The 21,838-nt window shown below is 43.8% G+C and overlaps 1 protein-coding gene across 3 annotated transcripts in view; it reads left to right on the top strand.

Annotated features, from left to right (window-relative positions):
• The window catches only part of LOC118776236 (protein unc-13 homolog B-like), a 75,124-nt gene that overhangs the window by 41,557 nt on the left and 11,729 nt on the right, over positions 1–21,838 (top strand). For all 3 annotated transcript variants that reach the window (XM_036526396.1, XM_036526395.1, XM_036526394.1), the window contains 11 exons: positions 285–435; positions 2,370–2,438; positions 2,689–2,778; positions 4,298–4,438; positions 5,190–5,323; positions 5,437–5,522; positions 7,879–8,005; positions 9,070–9,166; positions 9,747–9,890; positions 10,890–10,967; positions 11,346–11,423. In XM_036526396.1, the coding sequence (XP_036382289.1) occupies positions 285–435; positions 2,370–2,438; positions 2,689–2,778; positions 4,298–4,438; positions 5,190–5,323; positions 5,437–5,522; positions 7,879–8,005; positions 9,070–9,166; positions 9,747–9,890; positions 10,890–10,967; positions 11,346–11,423 (1,195 nt within the window). The remainder of the gene's footprint in view (positions 1–284; positions 436–2,369; positions 2,439–2,688; positions 2,779–4,297; positions 4,439–5,189; positions 5,324–5,436; positions 5,523–7,878; positions 8,006–9,069; positions 9,167–9,746; positions 9,891–10,889; positions 10,968–11,345; positions 11,424–21,838) is intronic.

Here is a 21,838-nt window from a genome sequence, read left to right as displayed (position 1 = left end):
ATGCATATTCAGTTTGTGCATCATGTGAGGCATGCTCACTATACTATCTGCTATCAAGCCTTGAATGAATGAATGAATGAATGAATGAAAATTTGAAGTATGAGTGGATGGATAGGACAGGACATTTTCATTATAATGTCCTATCCCTAAGTCTCCAGGTCAATACATACTTTGTTAAATTAATTTGTTCTAAATGTTCATTATTAATGAATGAAGGATTCAGTGAATGAATGAATGAAGGCAGGATGCATTCACTGTGTCCTCTACTCCACTTGTTTCCACAGACACTTTGCCTGCCTCTCCTCCAAGTACATGCTGTCTGGCGTTCCTGCGGTGATGAGCACACTGCTGGCCAACATCAATGCCTTCTATGCCCACACCACTGCCTCCACAAATGTATCTGCCAGCGATCGATTCGCTGCCTCCAACTTTGGGGTATGGAATAAAAAGGGTGTGACGTTAACCCACACTAAACCCAGCCCTCTGAATCCTACTGTAACTGTATCACTGTCACAAAATAACACCTTATCGGCCAATTCACAGAAAGAAAAAAAGTTACAGTATCCACTGCTCTTCCCCTGTCTTCCTGTATAATCCAGTCAAAGCTAGGTCAGGGTCAGAGTGAGCTGAAGTCCTGCCTTTGTGTTGACTCCTTTGTCATGTCTCAGACACCTTTATAATCTACCCATTAGATAGCTGCATAACTCCTCATTATTAAGCATGTTTGCTCCGTCACTGTGGGAATTTGTGTGGGTGTTCAGCCACAAATTCCTATAATGCAGTGTGCCAGTTAGCAACAGACAGCGCCAGTAATAGTGCAAACTGTGATACCCTGTTACCAAGTAACAACGTTCATGAGGTAACATTGCCATAATATTGCAGAAATGTTATGAAAATGAGGGTGAGGCTGAGGAAGGCTGGTGCCTTGTTGAATATAGATGGGAGATTAATGAAATGAAGCCTTTTTTTTGCTCTCCTAATGGAATGATAAAAAGACATGCACAGTACTTGCAGCTCATTCTGTTGAAGGTATAAGTCCGAATCAGTGAAAAATGTCGGGAGGAAAAGAAATGGATTCACTCACACAGTTTTAGAGATGATTTGAAGTTAAGAGGAGCTGAGCAATCCCCCCTGGGTGGGTGGGAGGATGGAAGTAGGAAGGGGTGGGGGGGTGGGGCAGGGCCATCACAGGCTTGTGAAGCGCTGCCGCGTCACAATCGATTCCACGTTTCATCGTTAAACTCGGAGCCGGGCTTTCGGCCTGCCATTCCCCGTCATTAGGAGCGACTTGTGCGGCGCCTCACCCAAAGACGTCTAATGACAGCTGGAGCCTTGGCTAATAGGCCGAGGACAGCAGCACAACGTGCAAACCGCAGAGATTAATGTCATCCCCAAACATCCACCAGCAGTCATGCAAGCCTCCTAATAGGGTTTAGCGTCGCTCAGCGCTGTCTGGCTAACACTTTCCGTGCTAGTTGATATAAATTCTTCTGGAGATCCCATGTGTCTAGTCTTTTCAGGCCAGTCATCCACTCTTTCCATTGCTGAAACTGTGGAGCACACGGCTGTTTGTCACATTATTGTCATTTAACAGATGTTCTTATTCAGAGCAATTTACGAAGCTTATAATTGTATCCATTTATACAGCTGGATATCTACTTAGGCAATTGTGGGTTAAGTACCTTTCCCACAAGTACAACAACAGTGCCCCAGTGGGGAACAGAACCGTACACATTTCAGTAATGAGCCCTGCTCCTTATTACACTGCTGCATTATGGCAAGTGGGTGGAGGGTGCTGGGAGGTTGTGGGGCTTATGGTCATGTAAGATCATTAATGTGCCCTCTGCTCTCCTGCATGTTTGATCTCCTCTGTCATTCTCGATCTAGTGAAATAGTGAAGTAGAATGGATCTCAGTTTACAAAACTTCAGGAATGAGCATGTCTACAAATATGACATGACCTTGAGCCTGCTTCTGTACATTGGAAGGGGAAAGCCTGTAGTAGTGTGCTGTGTTTGGGGGATTAAGAACAGTATTTGGCAAGGACATTTCCTTAAATAGTTAAAAATACAAATCTTCTATATTTGATGGATATGTGGGAGCATGATTCAGCCTTCCTCCCATGATTCAATAATTCAAGACCTTCTGACACTGAAAGATTAGTCTGGGCCTCTCAAATGACTTTCTCTCCTCCATTTGGCTCTCTCCCTCTATCTTTTTCTCTTTTTGTCTCTCACTCTCACTTTTTCTCTTCACAAATCAAAGGACACACATCTTGCACAGTCTGCTCAGTCCTTTAAACCCTCTCTATTTGCACTGTGTCTTTTCTGTGATTTGTTTTCTTGTTTTCTCTGCCTTTCTCTCACACAGAAAGAGCGGTTCGTTAAGCTCCTGGATCAGCTGCACAACTCCTTGCGCATTGACCTCTCTACATATCGCGTAAGTCCCAATGCAGGAGAGAACTTTCAAGATTGTATTGCCTCATATTCAGCGAAGTCCAACATACAGCATGTCAGTACGAGACAGTTCAATATGTAACCTTAAGATAGATTATTTGAGGGAAAATGGGACTGTCTTTCATGCCATAACGATAAGCTGGTTACAGTTGCAGTGTGGTTAGTATTTTTTCTAGTTTCACAGTCACATGACTTGGTTTGTTTCCTATCTAATTTAGTTTTCTCACCAACAGAACAACTTCCCGGCCAGCAGTAAGGAACGCCTGCAAGACTTGAAGTCCACAGTGGATCTTCTCACCAGCATCACCTTCTTTAGGATGAAGGTAAATCTGGCTGTGTATAAATGAAACTGGTAAAGTACAGTAAACCGGCTGTGTGTCTAAATGAAACAGTGTAAAGGTACAATAGATCGGCTGTATGTTGAAGCAGTGGTGAGGTACAGTACACTAGCTGTGTGCCTAACTGAAGCAGTGGTAAGGTACAGTACACTAGCTGTGTGCCTAACTGAAGCAGTGGTGAGGTACAGTACACTAGCTGTGTGCCTAACTGAAGCAGTGGTGAGGTACAATACACTAGCTGTGTGCCTAACTGAAGCAGTGGTAAGGTACAATTGAAGAGGCTGTGTGGGAAGGAGAAACAGCTTGAAGGCTCCACATCACTGCAGCTTGGTCTCCCAGCTGGATCTTTCTTTTTATTTAAACAGCAGAAAAATGTCATTTTTGAAGAAACAGCAGATCAATTCCTGTTTTTTTCTCTGTTTTTTTTCTCTGAACTATAATCATCAATGCCGTTTACAACAGAGATTCGACTAGGCATTGATCACTCTCTGTTTGAGAGTCAGTGTGTGTGTGTGTGGGTGCCCATGCCAGCGTGGGTGTGTGTATGCATGTGTATCTGTATGTGTGTGTGTGTTTGTCTGTCTTTGTGTGCATGTGTGTGTCTGTTTGTGTGAGCACATATTCAGGGGTAGGTGTCTACGGCGTGTGTGTATGCACATGTGTGAGTGCATGTGTGTGCATCTTTCTTTGTGTGTGTGTGTGTGTGTGTGTATGCACATGTGTATATATGTGTGCATGTGTCCATTTGTGTGTGGTGTGTGTCTGTGTATGTGTGTGTGTGTGAGAGTGTGTTTGTGTGCATGTGAGCAGGTCTCTATACTGCATGTGTGTTTGTGTGTTTGTGTGCACATAAGCAGGTCTCTATACTGTGTGTGTGTGTGTGTGTGTTCACATGTGTGCATGTGTGCATGTGTGTGTGTGCATGTGTGTGCATGTGCACGTGTGCATGTGCGTGTGTGTGTATGTGTGCGTGCGTGTGTGTGTGTGTGTGTGTGTGTGTGTATGTGTGAATGTGTTTGTGTGCATGTGAGCAGGTCTCTATATTGTGTGTGTGTGTGTGTGTGTGTGTGTGTGTGTGTGTGTGTGTGTGTGTGTGCATGTGCGTGCGTGTGTGTGTGTGTGTGTGTGTGTGTGTGTGTATGTGTGAATGTGTTTGTGTGCATGTGAGCAGGTCTCTATATTGTGTGTGTGTGTGTGTGTGTGTGTGTGTGTGTGTGTGTGTGTGTGTGTGCATGTGCGTGCGTGTGTGTGTGTGTGTGTGTGTATGTGTGAATGTGTTTGTGTGCATGTGAGCAGGTCTCTATATTGTGTGTGTGTGTGTGTGTGTGTGTGTGTGTGTGTGTGCATGTGCGTGCGTGTGTGTGTGTGTGTGTGTGTATGTGTGAATGTGTTTGTGTGCATGTGAGCAGGTCTCTATATTGTGTGTGTGTGTGTGTGCGTGTGTGTAAGTGCATTATTGTTAGCACCTCTGTAGTCTAACTCATGGCCGCCCCTTGTTGCACAGGTCCAGGAGTTGCAGAGTCCCCCCAGGGCTGGCCAGGTGGTCAAAGACTGTGTGAAGGCCTGTCTCAACTCCACCTATGAATACATCTTCAACAACTGCCAGGAGCTGTACAGCCGCGAGTACCAGGCTCCGGCGGACCCGGTGAGTCTGTTCCCTGCAGCTGCCTGTGCTCCCTGCATGCATCTTCACACCCTCCCTCCCTCTACAACAGCATCTTTTTATATCCCTGCAACCTGCTACTCTCTGCACTGGAACATCCTCATGTGGCTCCATATACTTCTGCACCCTGTATCTCGAATCATTCTCCATTTCACTGTACTGCTGTGTCTGTGCATATGCTATATACACAACCTCAAACTCTCTGAATCCCCAGATATTTACGTATCTGTATAGCGCATGTCTGCAACTTTCATACAGTATGTCCCCACCACATTTTCTCCCTATAGCACAGGATGTTGGCATGTCTCCCTGCATTCCAAAGTCGATGTGTTTCTGTAGTGTAGTCTCCACAGCTTGGATTTGTCTGAAGAATAATGTGTTATTGCTACACATTGTCTCAGTCTGTATCCCTCTGTAAAGCAGCATAGCAGCAGCCGATATCACATCACGCAGCTGAAGCCACTTCATCTTGCCGGAATGTGCTACTCCATTCGAACATGTCCAAATGCAATGGCAAAAACGAGCTCTCAATCCATGTGTTTGTGAACCAGCATCCAATGGCATCTCATATGGATGTAGGACTTGGGGGGGATTTGGGGAGAGCTGTGTCTTTTTTTTTTTTCCTTTTGAAGCCCTGGGTATTGTGACACAGGAGTTAGAAGCTATGCCTGTTGCATGTTGTCATTTTGGAAGCTTGCCCTTTGTTTTAAACTGATTTCTGTGTTTTTTTCAGAACAAGCAGGAGGAGGAGGGCCAAGAGGAGCAGGGCCCCAGCATGAAAAACCTGGACTTCTGGCCCAAACTCATCACCCTCATTGTGTCCATCATTGAGGAGGACAAAAACTCCTACACGCCGGTCCTCAACCAGTCAGTACCGCCACTGCGAACCATGTCTTCCACACTGACCCTGCCTCTCATGCTACACGTTCACCCCACTCTTCCATCTCTTGCCCCCTTCCCTCTGTCCTGCTCTGCCCCAGGTTCCCCCAAGAGCTGAACGTGGGAAAGGTCAGCGCGGAGGTCATGTGGACGCTCTTTGCGCAGGATATGAAGTACGCCTTGGAGGGTAAGACCAAGCCCTTGTGTTTGCACCCCTCTTCTCCCCCTCAGGCATCAGAGTGAGGTGGTGGTAGGGGGGAGCAGTGTGGTGTAGCAGCTGAGGGGAGTAGGACTTGAAACATGGGTGTAATTCCCTGGTTGCTGTTGCACATCTTAGGATGTCTTAAGTTGAATCACATTAGTAAATACCCAGTGATATACAGGAAAAATATATAACAAAGGGCCGTGGGCAATGAGGGCTACTTTGGAGGTGCCCCTTCCTCCACATGGTGAAGCAGATGCAGACTCTGAGAGGGGAGTAGGGCACATTTGAGCAGGGGGCTGAACGTGACGTACGTAATATTGTTATACATGCTGTTATGTGCAGTACCCACTGATCTCCTCTCCCTCCCTCGTCCCACCATCATTCTGTCCATCTGTTTCAACGTCTTCTGTCCTGTCCCTTGTTTTGTTTTTTTTTACAGTTCTGCATAATATTGATCATTACCACTGGAATAACGGTAAGGCTGTTGGATGTAAAGCAGCACCGGAGGTCTAAAGAATAGCCCTAGCTTTCAGAATTTAGACTGCATGTAGGGGTCATTAACTGCTGTAGTAAGCTAGAAAGCTATATTCGCTGTTAGATTCATTTCCTTTAGAAGATTATATTCTTTTTATTCATTTCCCTGTCATTACTATTGTATAGCAGAAATAGATGATAATTCCATATTAAATGCAGTCATTGCAGTTGTTTTTTAACTCAGGATCTTAGTATGCCTTATGTTCATTTGAGTGCAATCTCTTTTAATATAATTTTAAAAAGTATATTATTTACTTTTATTTGATGGGCATGCTGGAAACACATTTTGTTTTTCCTCCACAACTATTTTATTTTTCTTTGTGATGTTGTTTTTGTTTCATGACTTCTGTCACTGTGCCTCCCTTTCTGTCTTCCTCACACCTTCTCCCGCTATTTCTCTCTCTGTTGTTTTGTTGATTTTTGATTTGTTCGTTCCAGCCCCCACCTCATTCCGTATACGCAGGCTCGAATTTTATGCCGGTAAGAGAATTAGATATGCCTCATCTATCCCAGTGCCCCCCCCCACACCTCCTAGGTCTTACCTCTTATCCAGGGAAAAAAAAAAGATCTGACAACACATTTGCATCTGTCTCTCAGCACCAGCTCTGCTTTGATACGCAGTTCTATGTGAGCTTTTGCCAGCAAATATCAAAGAGTGTCGCTGGTGGGGAACACACTGCAATAACTGAGGGTGCACAGCAGATTAGCTCGTTAAGGTTGCCCCAGTCAGCCTGACAATGAAGGAAGTTTGTCAGCTGTCACAAGCAGCGTGCGCTCGGTACCCTGTTGTCATTACTGCTGCTGAATGATGCGAGACCTGTGTGAGCAGCGGGGTCTGTTTCACACCCAGAGGCGGCATCACAAGGTCTCCAGGGAGTTTCCAGGGCGGCCGCTGTGCAGATCACAGACACAACAGAAGCTCCTGGAGTTTGTGGACGCCTGTAGGGGTGGGGGGGCATTCCTGTCAGGGAGAGGTGAGGGGATTGAGAGACCAGAGCGGGCGTGCTGCACATGAGAAAAACAAGTTTAAAGGACTTGGTTTCATTCCCCCCACCCCCTCATGTGAAGCTACCTGCAGGGTCACCTCGTAGCTTGTGGCAGAATATGATTCTGAGAACATGCACTGCTGCAACAATGTTGACTGGCAACTTGAAACTGGGTGCATTATCTGGGGAATAATTTGCCTTTTGGCAGCAGCTGAATTCTTGCCCTAATGTTCATTAATCAGCTTGATTTGTCACAGGTTCTGTTTGGAAGAACAGAACCCGAATCTCCTCTGATTCAAAGGAGTATGTGGTTGATTCAGGTTTTGACTTTTTTTTTGACTCATGTGTGAGTGTGTTATGTTTGCATGGACTCCCAATAGCAACTGTTTCCCCTCTCCTTTCCCTGGACATTGTGCTCCAGATGTCGGATCTGCGGGAATCAGTACATATTCCTGTTCTCTAATATCATCTGTAGAATGCTATCTTTGCTTCCTTAGTGGTATCTTCCTACTGATTTTCTGTGTGTGTGTGTGTGTGTGTGTGTGTGTGTGTGTGTGTGTGTGTGTGTGTGTGCATACAGTAGTGTGTGTGATTGTTGTGACTTCTGAATGTTGGCGCAGGTTTCCAATTCATTTAGTGCTCAGTAATGGATGAACACTTATGGAGAAACACGGAGTCAAATCACATATAGATTGGGAATTTAAAATGAACAGCTAAGGACACTGCTGGTTATGGTGTAGTGTGTAAACAGCCGGTGCGTACTTGGCTGATTAATAGATCAACAGATAAACAGATTTTTTGTTTTGTTTTGTCTGCAGAACATGAGAAGCACAAACTATGCAAGAGTGCTGACTACATGAACCTGCACTTCAAAGTGAAGTGGCTTTACAATGAGTATGTGAAGGACCTGCCCGCCTTCAAGGACGTCATTCCGGAGTACCCATCGTGAGTGACCTCCTGCCCCTCTGTCCCTCAGCCACTGGCTGCTGGCCATCTCTCCTGCCCTCCGAGTCTTGCAGTCTCGATTTGCTTTTGTCGCTTGCCTTGATCACATTGTCAGCCTCTGTTCGCTCTGTCTCAGCCTTGTCGAGCTCTCAGACAGGAGTCTCCGTTTGCCTTGTCACTTACAGTGATCTGTCACACTGTCAGAACTGGGTCTTTTAATCCCACTGTCTCCGCTGTGTCACACGCCTAGAGCCAAATCTTAATTTGCCTCGTCATTAACGGTGATCTGACACTGTTTGAAACAGAGGGAAAGAGGACTCACTGTGATCTCTCATACTGTTGCCTCAGCATAGTGTTTTCTCAGCGCATTGAGACCTCTGCGTTTCTGACGGAGTTAGAACTCTGACTCAGTTGTTGACTGTCTGACAGCTCTCTTCTGTTCACTTCCACTTTCTCTATCCCTCTGTTCTCTGTCTCTCTTGACACTAATACTCACTAATATCCATTCCTTTTCTCCCTCTTTCCGCCTTTTTCTCAGTTCAATTAAATTATCAAATTGCTCATTACCAGGACATCAAAGCATTACCACAGCAATTAGCATATTACATGCGTGTTTTGAATAGGATGATGTAATACTTACAATCAGTAATAATTACAATCTCTCTGTCCCTCTCTGACTCAGTAGCTCAAGTTCAACTCCACTATGCTTTGCTGGCAGGATCTGCATTTTTCTACATATTAACAGACTGAAGGGCTGTTGATATATCAGTGTGCATTACCTTTCTCTCTCCATCTCTCTTTCCCTCTCAAATTCAATTACTCTCACCGTTTCTCCCCCTCTTTATCTCTCTCTATATTGCTTTCTTCCTTTGTTCCATGTTTCTCTTCTATTTCTTCTCTCTCTCTCTCTCTCTCTCTCTCTCTCTCTCTCTCTCTCACTCTCTCTCTCTCTCTCTCTCTCTCTCTCTCTCTCTCTCTCTCTCTCTCTCTCTCTCTCTCTCTCTCTCTCTCTCTCTCTCTCTCTCTCTCTCTCTCTCTCTCTCTCCTCTCTTGGCTCTGTGCAGGTGGTTCTTGCAGTTTGTCCTGCAGTGGCTAGCAGAGAATGAGGATGTTTCCTTGGAGTTCATGCAGGGAGCTTTGGAGAGAGACAAGCGAGAGGGAGTAAGTGGAAGGCCACAGCGGGGTCTGCTGCTCGCCTTCATTAACTTAAAGCTTCCCCATTGCTGTTAGCTGGTGAAAAGATGAGCTTTGCAAAGCTTTAGAAAACTGAGACTCAGAGGTTGACTTTATGAATGACATCTTGAGATAATAACCCTGTTCTCCAGATCATTTGATTTAATGTGTAGTTCTATTAGAAAAGTCACATAGACAGTATAATGAAGGGTTTAAAAAGCTTGTCCTGGGTTCAAATACCTGGAAGCTACACAATATCTCTGTAGTGAAAAGCAAATTAAATCAGTAGACTATATTTTAGCACATTTTTGAGTAGGTGGAAGAACCAGTAATAACTTAAATATAGTTGTTTTTAATAAGCGAATTAGATTTTGGAGGAGTTTTTTCATCTTGTTCAGTTAAAGTGCTATGCTCACTGGTACAACAGCAGTGTCCCAACTGGGATTTGACCCTGTGACACCTGCTTCCGTGCCTCTGAGGTCCCGTTCCCCACTTACTCCACACTGCTGCCTCATGGTGCTAACATGGCTCTTCCCTGGCCTCCCCCCTTCCTCTCCCACCCTCCCAGTTCCAGCAGACCTCAGAGCATGCCCTCTTCTCCTGCTCTGTGGTGGACATCTTCACCCAGCTCAACCAGAGCTTCGAGATCATCAAGAAGCTGGAGTGCCCAGACCCTAAAGTCATGGCCCACTACAACCGCCGTTTCGCCAGGGTAACATCCCCCCACCTCATCTCCAAACCTCCTCCGGGCCGGGCGGGGGGTGGGGGGGGGGGGGGGGGGGGGGGTGGATTAATGTGTAAACATACCCCTGGAGGGTGCTGGAGGACCTACTGTAGAACAATATGATATTTCAGTTACTTTTTACTGTTGACTTTTCATTCGTTGCCCTGCTAGGTTTGGAAATTGCAGTTCAATGTAATGCGGCAACAGGAAAACGGCCCGGGGACTTTTCACATTTGTGTAATAGAAATTCGATATGTCCTCATTAAATAAGAATGTGTGCTATAAAGCAATCCATCCAGCCCGCTGAAATTCATGACCCAATCAGGCCCTTGTTTTCAGGTATTAGGCCTTGCCATAAAAAAAACAGAATATGTTTGGGTATGAAATATTCATGGGGGGCCACGGGTGGCTGCTGGGGTTGTTTCCAGTGGTTTTAGCGAGAAAACGTAGGAGATCGCGGTAAAGGCTGCGGAGAGATGGCTGTTAGAGGTGGCCCTGTTGTCCACTTGTGAGTCAGTGACTCTCCTCTCTGTTTTAATACATGTTTGGCTGTCACTGTGTTGGCCCTGGGTCTCTGGCCATAACTCCTCTCATGCCGTCATATGCCAGCTGGCATTGGTCTAGTCTGACCATTTCTAGTAAAGCAGTATGCACTGATTTTACAGTTACCTCTTCATAAATAATAAATCTTGACGTTACATGACATGGTACTGCATTGTATCACATTATGTTTGGCAGCAGATCCCTTAACGGATCTGCTTGGATATTTAATGAAGTAGTTTAGGTTAATTATCCTGCTTAGGGGTAGTAGACCAGTTCGTCACCTGGGATTCAGGCTATTTTGTTTGAAGCCCTCCTCCATTACTGCTACGCCATATGGCCAAGATGGGTATTCAAAGGGTTCCTGTGTGTAAACAGCCTGCCATGTACATTGTAAACATTGTGAGATGTTGTTTCTGTTAAGTGATATTTTTATCTTCCTGACAGACCATCACCAAAGTGCTGCTACAGTACTGTAGCATCCTCACAAAAAGCTTCCCCACCTACTGCGAGAAGGAGAAGATCGTAAGTCCAGGGTCATGGTGGGGCAGGGTTGACATGGTGGGATGGTGCAGGGTGGGCGTGGTGGCGGGGCTTTAGAACAGTCTGTACCTCTTTCCACACTAAAGCCTCTATTCTGTCTTAGTGCAATGTGTATGTTGCCCACAGAATACCAAATTTAAAAGGGTTATGTTAATATTTTTTGCATTTTTGTCTCTCACATATTTTGAGTTCCCCGATTGCTGTGTAGGTTGTTTCAAAACAGGCAATAAAAATGACTTACATTTATTTTGAATATAGGCCTAGGTTTGTGTGCTTTAATTTAGTCACTTTCTGTAGTTATTTAGCATTTTGAGTGCCAGCCTTGAGGTGGTATTGACTGAGGTGCTCTCTCTCCCACAGCCCTGTGTCCTTATGAACAATGTCCAACAGCTCCGGGTTCTGCTGGAGAAAATGTTTGAGTGCATGGGAGCCAAACAGGTGGGTGGACACCAAGGTGTCAGCAGCTGATTGGTTCACACCTATAAGGGCATCAAAAAAGCAAACCAAAAAAAAAACTGGGGTTTGTGTTGTATTGACATGAAAAGGAACAGGTTTCAATGGTTCTATGCCATGATTTTTTTAATAAGATGGAACTACAGTCTGATCAGAAATATGACTAGGGCTGACCCAACAAAATCTCTTCTTGAGGATCTGGTTCAAAATGTATGTGATGTGATGTTGAAAACTGAGATTGCTGCAGATTTGGAGACTCTGGGTGAACTATTTAAAACTGCAGACATGTTGGTGAAAGCTATGTACGAAACTGTTTGGGGTTGGCATCTGTGACCTCAGCACTGTGATGTCACAGTAAGAAGTCATATGGTACACGCTCTGTGTCACTTCCTGTGTAGTATAAGGGCTAGCCTGTTGGAGGGCATCCACAGGCTATATGTATATGTTGTGGAGGATGAGGGAAGATTCTCTGACTGATGGGGGTACAGGGTGCAATGTTGAAACCTTGAATCCTAGTGGGGGGCTTCTCATGCCCAGCTGGGCAGGTTAATGTAGAGTCGGCCCTTTGAGCTGAGTCCAGCAGTGACTGTGTATGAAAGCACTCCAGAACACTTACCCTGAGGACAAGCATGATGCCTATGTTTCTGCAACATCAGCAATGTGCACTACAGGCCCCGCCTACTCACTTATCATGTCCCGCCACATCTGCCTTTGGATTTGTATTTATAGTACTCTACATTACAGACTAAGCCCTCTGCTATGCTAATTTATATGTGGAAGTCAAAGCTGTTTCAAATGGAATGTCTTCCCATTTTCATGTCTTTATTGAACTTCTCCGCCTTTGGTCAATGTAAGTAATCTGTATCCTCAATATTTCTTCACACCTTCATGTCACAGTTTAACACAGGAATCGTGGTGGTATTCTTCAGTTATTTAAGGTCTTTCCTATTGGAATACTTTTTTGCAGTGACCCCTGTGTATTTGTTTTGCTTCTCTCTTCAGATGGCTGCAGAGGAAGAGAGGGTAGGTGTAGGGTAGAACTGAGCATTGGATCATGATCCATGTTCTAATGATGAGCTTCCTCCTTCACTCCCTTGTTCTAGTAATCATAGCTCTACCCCCTGGTCAATACACTCCAGTGTTGGTTTTACCCAACATAGCTCCTACCCTACCTAGCTCCATCCCAGTACACATATACCTTAAGTCATTTCAGACCTCCATGTAGCTTCAACCCAATACAGGTCCACTCTCATACAGCTCTAGTACAATTTGACTCCACCCGTTTGTAGATCCAACCCAGTACACCTTCAGACAGCTCTACCCCACTTGCAGCTGCAACCCCCTCCCAAGTCTGTCTTCATACAGTCTTCCAACCTCACATAATTTTACCTCCTCACTTCCACACATACCCTACAAGCCACATATGTGTGTTCCCTGCTTTGTGATGTCATGAATGCTAAAGTTGAAGTAGAGCACTTTGTCATAGCACTTAAAGTCTGAAGATTTACATTTGTACTTAACTTTGCCTGGACAAGAACAACCTGCCAAATAATTCATTGATGAATAAGGAAGATCGGAAACTGCTTTAATGTCCAGTCCGGTGTATTGGAGTCAGGTGTGTTTAGTGGAATATTCCAATGTCAAGAGTCCATGAGATACGGTTGAGACTTTGATTCAGCAGAGCTCTAGAGTCATTGAGCAAATAGCACTGCATCATATTGAGTCTGTTCTCGACCACTTTCAGTGCTATAGGTAGGCACTAAGAAGCTCTCGAACCTAGTCTTGCATTAACACAATCCAGCAGGATTCTCAGCTCTCTTTAAAACATGATCACTCTTAGCAGTGGGGAAAGAAGCTAGGTCAAGAAGATGGGGATTAGTTGCATCAGGGGGAAGAGAGCACAAGCTCCAGCCCTCAATGACCAGGACTGAGTAGCCAGGGATTAGAGCTAAACCTCTGTCTAAACTTCTTTCATTCCCTGCTTTTCTTGAGCTTGATGATGAAGAGGAGCCAGAGGATTATGATGAAGAGGTGGGTGCGTGCGTATTGTAGTGCCGGATTTTCTCTCGTGTGGTTTCCTCTTGAAGTATTTACACAATTTCACATATTTGGATTAATAGTAGTGGTATATACAAAGTTTCTAGTAGTGCTATTATAAGATGATGTACGTTTTTTCAGAAATAACAATAGCAGGTTGACTATTGATATTTAATGGCATAGCTATGGTTCATGGATGGTTCAAGTGTTACCCTTGTACAGTATATCTGAAACAGAACATATACACTTCCCCAGTAATTAGATGCTGAGTGGAGATAATATACAATTGGATGAGGTAGCACTCACTGATATGATAATGCTCTAACATAGCTTTTATTGCAGCAATGTATCTCTCCTGCTGGATCGACATTGGGATGGAAACACTGTCACTCTTAAAGTTTTGTTGGAGCATTACATCACAGATACTCTATATTGAGCAGATAGTCAGATCAGTGTGCTTCACACTGAAAGTTCTGTCTCTTCCATTTTTGAAGTTGTAAGAATTTAGATTTTCTGGCTTATTACTAACATTCTTGAGGAGGATTCTTACATGTAGTCTAAAAAGAGCATACTCTACATAGCTAGCATAGCAATGCAGACAGTACCAGATCCTTCTGTTACCAACCTGAACTTCCCAGAAAAGGACAGAATACATGCAGGAGCTGAAAATGAGGTCATAATATAAAACTGAGGTCATAACACAAAAAGGAAATCTGTGACACTGTGGGAGCCCTACTCCCTCCAATCCTGATCGTTAAGTCTTCCCAGCATACCATCCCAGAATCCTGTTGATGTCCCTTGGATACTGAGCTTTGTTTCTCTCTTTTTTGCCCCTCCGGCTGGATTAGGCAGTCACTGATGATGAAGGGGATGATGGCATGGTGGGTATCACCACAGGAAAGTTCAGACACATGTAGAGCATGGCTTTTCATGCGTAGAGGTAGATGATGGTTCTTTCACTTAGCAGAGGGGTACATTAAAGAGCATGAGCTAAGACTGCAGAAGAGCAGACACGTTCTAATACTAGATTGATAGTCTGCTGTGGATCTCAGATTTTGCATTTACCGTGTGGATTTTTCATTCAATGAATGTCAGAATAGTGTTTGCCAAAGCCCTGCTGTTTCAATGAGCTTTCTGAATGTTGCTGATTCATTTTTGGAATCTGGTGTCTGTGTTGGGAAGAGGCTTTGAGTTTGCAACTCAGCAGCTGGCCAGGTTTTAAAGTGCTTGGGTCACCGGTGGTTAATTCTTATCTGAGATCCTTAGATGTAAGGCTCACAGTGACATTCAGATTGTTGCCTTAGAGTCTGAGAGTCCTGTGGACACATTGCAGTCAGGCCTATGACTCCTGGTTGCCAACAACTGAAAGCAAACCAGACTTTTCGATAGTTGTATACTCTTCAGTGTTTTGTATCTAGGTCAATAGATGGAGATGGAGACATGAGTGATGGAAAGGGAGAGAGGGAGAGAGAGAGTGTTTATGACAGACAGATTAGAGGGTACATTAACAATGAGGGGAGGGAGAGAGGGAGAGGGAGAGAGAGAAAGAGAGAGAGAGAGAGAGAGAGAGAGAGAGAGAGAGAGAGAGAGAGAGATAGATTCCAGGCAGCCCCGAATGGATGATCACAAAGGGATTACAAAGGCTGCTTTGAGTGGAACATGGGTCTTGAATCCAGGAAATAAAAATAAGATGAAATGAAAGGAAGTTGATTTTGAACACTCACACCAAAAGCATGTTATTGAATTTGAGTCACAGAATGACTGAGGTGGAAATTCATATTTTGACAAAGGGGCTATACTTTACACATGGTTTCCCAGGGCAACCATTCAATACACAGCCAGGGGTGAAGTGCTGCTCTGCACTAGTTCTGAGTTTTTTTAAGACCTGGTAAAAATCCATGGTATCATCTTATACAGTAGAGTGGACCAATTTAATATTGGCTCCACTCTTAAAAATTTCCATATATATATATCTTTGACAACAGTGAATCGAAAATACCCAACATTTATATGTTGTGCATATTATCTGCAACATGATTAGACTTGACAGATCATTCAATATGTTGCATGCTGTACGATGATATTGGAGTTATAAGATATATTATAAGATATATTTTCAATTGCCTTCCACCACCTCACCTCACCACCTCACAAACTTCATATACTCGCAGTACTCTTCCAACAATGTTCTGAACTGGACTTGTTTGCCATGTTCTCAGCTCTCATGAGAGCAATGATTCATGGGAAAACTGTCGATTTTCCCTCTTTTTCTGCCCCCCACTGCTCCCTCCACTCTCAGTCGGACGATTCAGAAACCAAGGTGAGAAATGTTATGCAACTGGTGTCTGTCACAGTGTACAGACAGCAACTCGACTTCTTCAGTCTGTCTGTGCCATCTCCTGTAGACTTAGTATTGTACCTTGATAACCTCTGTGTGCATCCATGTTATGGCACACCAAATTGACCAAGTCTGTCAGGTCCTAGTCTGTAAGTAGACTGTAGGCTGTAGGAAGGGATCGGTTCATTAACAAGAGAAACAGGACATGCTTTGTCCAGTTTTTATTTTTCCTCAGATTTTTTCTCACAATATAATAATAAGAACGTTTTCATATATTTACATCCATTACTCTCTTTTTCATGTTGTGGCTTGATTGGGCTCTTAATTCATTAGTATTTACGAAAGCAACCCATTTGCACCGATCTCAGACAATTGATCAGAAAATTGAATTGCAACGCTATTCCTGCTGTGGGTTTCCAGCTGTGGAATTATAATGCAGTTGCATGTAAATATTGCCGGCATCACATGTAAATGTAGGCTTGAGAGGAAATACACTGAAAAATGCAAATGTTTCATATATTTTATTGATATTTTTTGCACCAACAGTCCTGCTTTTAGTGGTCTGTATCTGGTGGTGCTGTGAGACTCAGGTGTACAAATTTTGCTGGTGTTAGGTCATTACTTTTTAAATGAGTATCATTGGCTATGTATCAACAACACTAGCTGCACATGAAGGCACACAAGTGTGAACACAGCCTGCTTTCATACAGGCTGTGGGGACTTGGTTCTGCTAATGATTACTAATGATTTTGGAAACATTTCACTTCCATGTGAATTTTTTTCCTGCAGTTTTAATTAGTAGCTCAGTAGCTCAGCTGCGTGCCTTTGGTGGTGAGACCTCAGTGTAGTGTTGGCCTCTAGAGAGTGATGGACAGAGTACTGTGTGCTGCTTCTTTGACTGTCTCTCCTCTCTGTTCTGCTCTCTCAATGTCAGTCGGGAGGTTCCGATTCAGAAGGTTCGGAGGTGAGCAACTTTGGGGTGGGGTTGGTGAGAACTGCCACAGAAGGCTTCCTTCCCCTCACTCTGTGCTAGTGTCCTAATAGCACCCCTCCCCTATGCATCAGAAGCCTCTAATTGTAAGGATTCCAATTTAAGGACAATAAAATAGATTGCTCTAAAAAGTCATATTAAAGCTTATACCTTGCCTGTTACCCATGGTCTCGCCCTCTGATGTCATTTTGGGTGCTACAGACCTTTTCCTCGGTCACCATCACCATCAATCTGAAAGAAATTTTGTCTGTTTTGTCTGTTGTCTGTTTTGCTCATTATTTTACTTTGATTATTCATTTGTTCAGTGACATTGTGGGAAGATTGACACACTTGCCTTTGTAGAGAAAATTACACTGTCAAGGCAATGGGGTTTGGGATAGTGTATTACAGCAAACCAAAGGATACCAGTTAGTGATGGATAGATGGAAATTGCATGTGATCTGGAAGCTGTGACCAGCAAGTTTTCCTAAGCTGAACAGGAGATTTACTTCATTGTTGTTAGTGAGTGACAGCTATAGATTTTTTTCTCTTTTCTTCTCCTCTTCAGCTTGACAACAAAGAAAAAGAAGAAAAGGTTGGTTTGACAAGAGCAGAAAGACCACCTTTGATCCCCCTGGATCACTAAATGTGTATACTAATATATGAATACAGTCACCATGAAAAAAATCACATGTGAACGCTGTTGTTTTATCAACTCATAAACTGTTTATTGATGTAAGAAAAGAATTTCACATAGGTTATAATGCATTATTTGGAAGGTGTTATTAATTATAAGCCAGTCCTTCTATCTGTGATTCGTATCAGTGCTGTATAGCCATTGGCATTTATTGATATATGTACTGTATGTATTATTATATTTCGAAATAACTCATTCTTTGTCTCAAATACAGAGGTAAAGAGTTGTATTGCTGTAGCTCCTAAATCTCAAATAGAGTCATGCATTTTGCAGATCTGCTCACTGTATGAAACATAGCCTGAGGCTGGTGTCACAGGTTGTAGTTGGTACAGTTTATTGAGCCTCCATGGTAGTTGTCTCTTGGATCCTGTGGGATACTGTAGCTCCACATCTGTAGCCACCTCTTTAGATGTGCTATAAACCATGAAAGGTGTTTAAAGTGTTGATATTTTCTTCCTCTCCCACTGCCAGTCGGGGAAAAGCAAAGAAAAGGTTTGTTAATGACAAACTGTAAGGTAGCAGTGAACCCCAACCTCCACCCCCACTCTGCACCTGCACAATGGTCTGTAGCACCTGCAACTTCCTCCTCCATCTGGCGTCTCCTCCGTATTGTTCTGGGATGCTAGAGGAGCTCTTCAACAAAACAGGGTTGTGCAAAAATGCATGCACCTTGACCCAAGCCACTGTCCCCACTGACTGCAGTCCAGAAAGTTCACAATGATTGTTTATGGCCACTTTGTTGTTGTCTTTTGGCATTCAGTGGTCCCCAGCAATGCAGATGCAAATCTGGGTACACATATACCGAAAGCTAATTTCACCTACTTTTACCACTTAAGTGATATGTAATCTATTTAATTCCTCTGCAGCTTCTGCTTTTGATAAGTTGGAGATAGAGTTGTTACATTGCGGTTGCCTAGCACTCTTAATGAGAGCAACTGATGACTCAGGCTGCCTGAGGTACCTTGCCTAACAGCAGTGTCCCACCAGTGTGTGGAACTGGCAACCTTTGGGATGGGAGTCCTGCTCCTCTCCACTACACCACACAGCTGCCCCTGACAGGAAGAGCCAAAGAAATGTGCCTTGGCCATTCTCCTTAGTGACATAAAAGCTCACATGGGGAGGTGCATGCATTTGCAAATGCGTGTGATATCAGGAACAGGCATGCATTTGAGACTGTGCCTAGCCTGAGAGCAGAATGCTAATGCAAATGCAGAATCTAAAATCACAGCCTGTTAGTTATTCCTCTGCGTCATTATCTATATGCAGTACAGCAATATGCAGTATATTAATATCTCCTCTGCTGATCTCTTCTGAATATTAAACCATGTCCCTACCCTTTTCCTGCCCCAGTCTTTACCAATACATGCTTTGATCATCTAGAGGTGCTGCAGTTTGTTATACTTGCACACCTGTGAAACCAGACTTGTTTTCATATTTTATGTGAGACATCACTGTAGATAGACAGATAGACACTCAGGATGCCTTTGCTGTTTTAGCAGATGGGAAATCAGATTAGACTTTTAATGCGTGAATATGAAGTGCTCAGTTGTCTGGATGTTCTGTTTATAGCTCATTCCTCTAATATTAATATATCAGGTTTTAAACCACAAGACATGTCATCACTGCATTCACACTATTTTTTCCCTGAATGAGGAACTTTTTTCCCCAGAAATCACAGCAGGAGTGCAGATGGTTGTATGGTTTAGGTTGTTAGATGTTTTATTTCATATAAGCCATAATATATATCATATTTATTTTTTTATCCCATCTCTCTCTTTTTGCATTCAATAGCTTGACAAAGAAAAGGTGGGTTTATACTACATCTTAATGAATGACACATTGTAATTACAGAAAAAGGTGGTAATTTCTAATATTTTTGGATAGCGGGGCTGGGGTAGTACATTGTTCTGCAAGATGATAAATGTTTCATGGAGACAAAAGTATACATTATATGTGAAAGATTAGTGCTATGTTTGAACGAATTCTAGTTTCTATTGTGAAGTGCACTGTGGGTAGGCTGGTAATGTAGGTTGTAGTCTCCATTGGTCTCGGTTTTGAGTGCTACTGGCTGTTACTGTTAGACACTAAGCAGTAACAGCACTGTCCCCCCCCCCCCCCCCCCCTTCCGTAGGCTGAAAAGAAGAAGAAGGTGTGTGTTCACTAAAACAGCCCTCACTCTAGAGCTGTAGAGCTTTATTCCTTAGGGACTTGTAAAGCAGTGTATGTGTGCTATTTGCCTAGTAGTCATGCCCTTCATCCCTCAACTTTCCCCCAATCATCAAGCCAGTGATTTCAAAGCTAAGGTGTGTGTGTGTGTGTGTGTGTGAGGGAGACAGGGAGAAAGAGAGATCATGTTATTATATCAGTGCTTAATACAGCTGCCAGTTGCCCCTGCTTTCTACAGTAGCTTACATGGTTGTTGTCTTACCATTGAATGGCCTGTCCATGTCATCCACCCTGAATGCATTGTATAATTTAATATTTGAGTAGTCAGGATGAAGCAGGCTGGAGTCTGTGACCTTTAGTGACCTACACATTTCATGTCTCCATATATTTTTTTAAAAAGCACAATAAATCTCTCCTTTTTATCTTGTTCTTAATAGCCTGAAAAGAAGGACAAAGAGAAGCAGGTAGGTTTATTTGAGGATATTTTTCGTCCCCGCGTAGGAGCTGTAAATATATTGTTTATATGCCCGTGGCTTACCTGTCCATTCTCTACGGAATCCCTTACTGATGGTTTCCGCCGTTTCCCCCTTTCTGTAATCCCCCACATTCCGTGCTCCCAGAATCCCGCGCGGAGCAAGACCGCAGAGTGGCAGTCAGGCCACGAGTCGGGCAGTCAGTCGGAACATTTGCCTAATTAGATAAATCACATTCTCATTTGCGCCGACGGGGCCCGGAGGGACGGCGTGGTGTTGCGGGAATGAGCTGACGAGAGTAGAAAAATCAGCAGACCGAGCTGACGGCTGTGGAATGGGACGTGACTGGAGGAGTTATTGGGTCATTTGTCCACGCTGCTAGCCATGTACATCCACAGCCATACATTCAAGCTTTCTATGCCACTGTCTACACAAGCCACGCAAATGGCATTTGTGCCCTCTTCAAAATACGGTTTCTCCATTCAACAGAATAGCATTTAATATATAAGCTATATTTTATTTCTTGCTCTTTAATGGCATGTTTTCACATGTGCCATATGTTCTGAATTCGGTGGAATGAGTTGTAGATTTATTCGACTAGTCTAATCCAATTACTTGCTGCATTCTTCTGTGTTGCATACGTGCATACGGTACAGACAATGACAATACATGCATACATAATGTATGCGTATTTTTATATACAGAAATATGCTTATATATGTGAATGTGAGTCTGGTGCATGTAATACATTAATTAGTCGGAAAATATTGCATTAATGTGTTTTAGAATGTGAGGAGTTTATTGTACATGTCGCAATTAAACGTGTTTATTTCTCGCTCTCCTGGAAGGCGGAGATCAAGAGCAAACAGGTGGGTTGTTCAGCTGTTCAGATTTAAGGCATCGCCCTAGTTTGTATATGAGGTTATTTTCATATAAAAATAACGAGTGGTGCCGCTTGCTCACAAAACCCGTGTGGGTGTGTGAGCAAAAGACCGAGGACGTGCGTGCCTTTGGTTTTGTGATCAATATAAGATTGGCAGCTGAGTGAACACAGTGAGTAAGACCTCTGGCTTGCTTGAGATGTGCCACCGTGAGCGATGCTTTAAGTACTGTTGAACCGGGATGTAGCCGGTACGTAGCCGATACATTAGATAGATTGCATTGGTCCGTTTCCTGCTTGATCTTTGCCGATGCTGCCTCGGACGCACATGGCCTCACTGCTACCTGTCTTAAAGTCTGTCATTTTTGGAGCGGGACTGTGCTCAGCAGAGGCCGGCACTGAAAGGAGAATGTCCAATCCTTGGCAGTGCCTTGGAGCGGAACGTTAACCAACGGAGGTGAAATGCGCGTTACCGCACGCACAATAAACAAAATTAATGACCGTCATAAAATAAATAGACTCGGTCCCCATTAATGCCGCCGTGGCCAGCCGGGATTCATTAATGCTGGGGAAAAATAGTGACGATTCAGCGAATCAGATGCAGATCGGACGTAACTTTCCCAGGAGGTTTAATTTGGCTGCGCCTGAGGGATTTGCATTGGGACTGTCATTCTGCTGTGAAAAACCAGATTTTGCCAAGATATAGTATGTTACTGAGGCTGTACAGTGCAATCGGGGTTGTTGTCAGGACCTACATCTTATCAGCAAGTGTTAATTCAGCTGCAGTTGTATTTTCTGGATTGTTTTACCCTAGCATTAGATTCTCAATTTAATCCTGG

Source organism: Megalops cyprinoides, chromosome 4 (assembly GCF_013368585.1).
Source record: "Megalops cyprinoides isolate fMegCyp1 chromosome 4, fMegCyp1.pri, whole genome shotgun sequence".
NCBI classification, from domain to species: domain Eukaryota; kingdom Metazoa; phylum Chordata; class Actinopteri; order Elopiformes; family Megalopidae; genus Megalops; species Megalops cyprinoides.
Note: the sequence above shows the minus strand (reverse complement) of the source record. Positions and strands in the feature narration are given on the sequence as shown.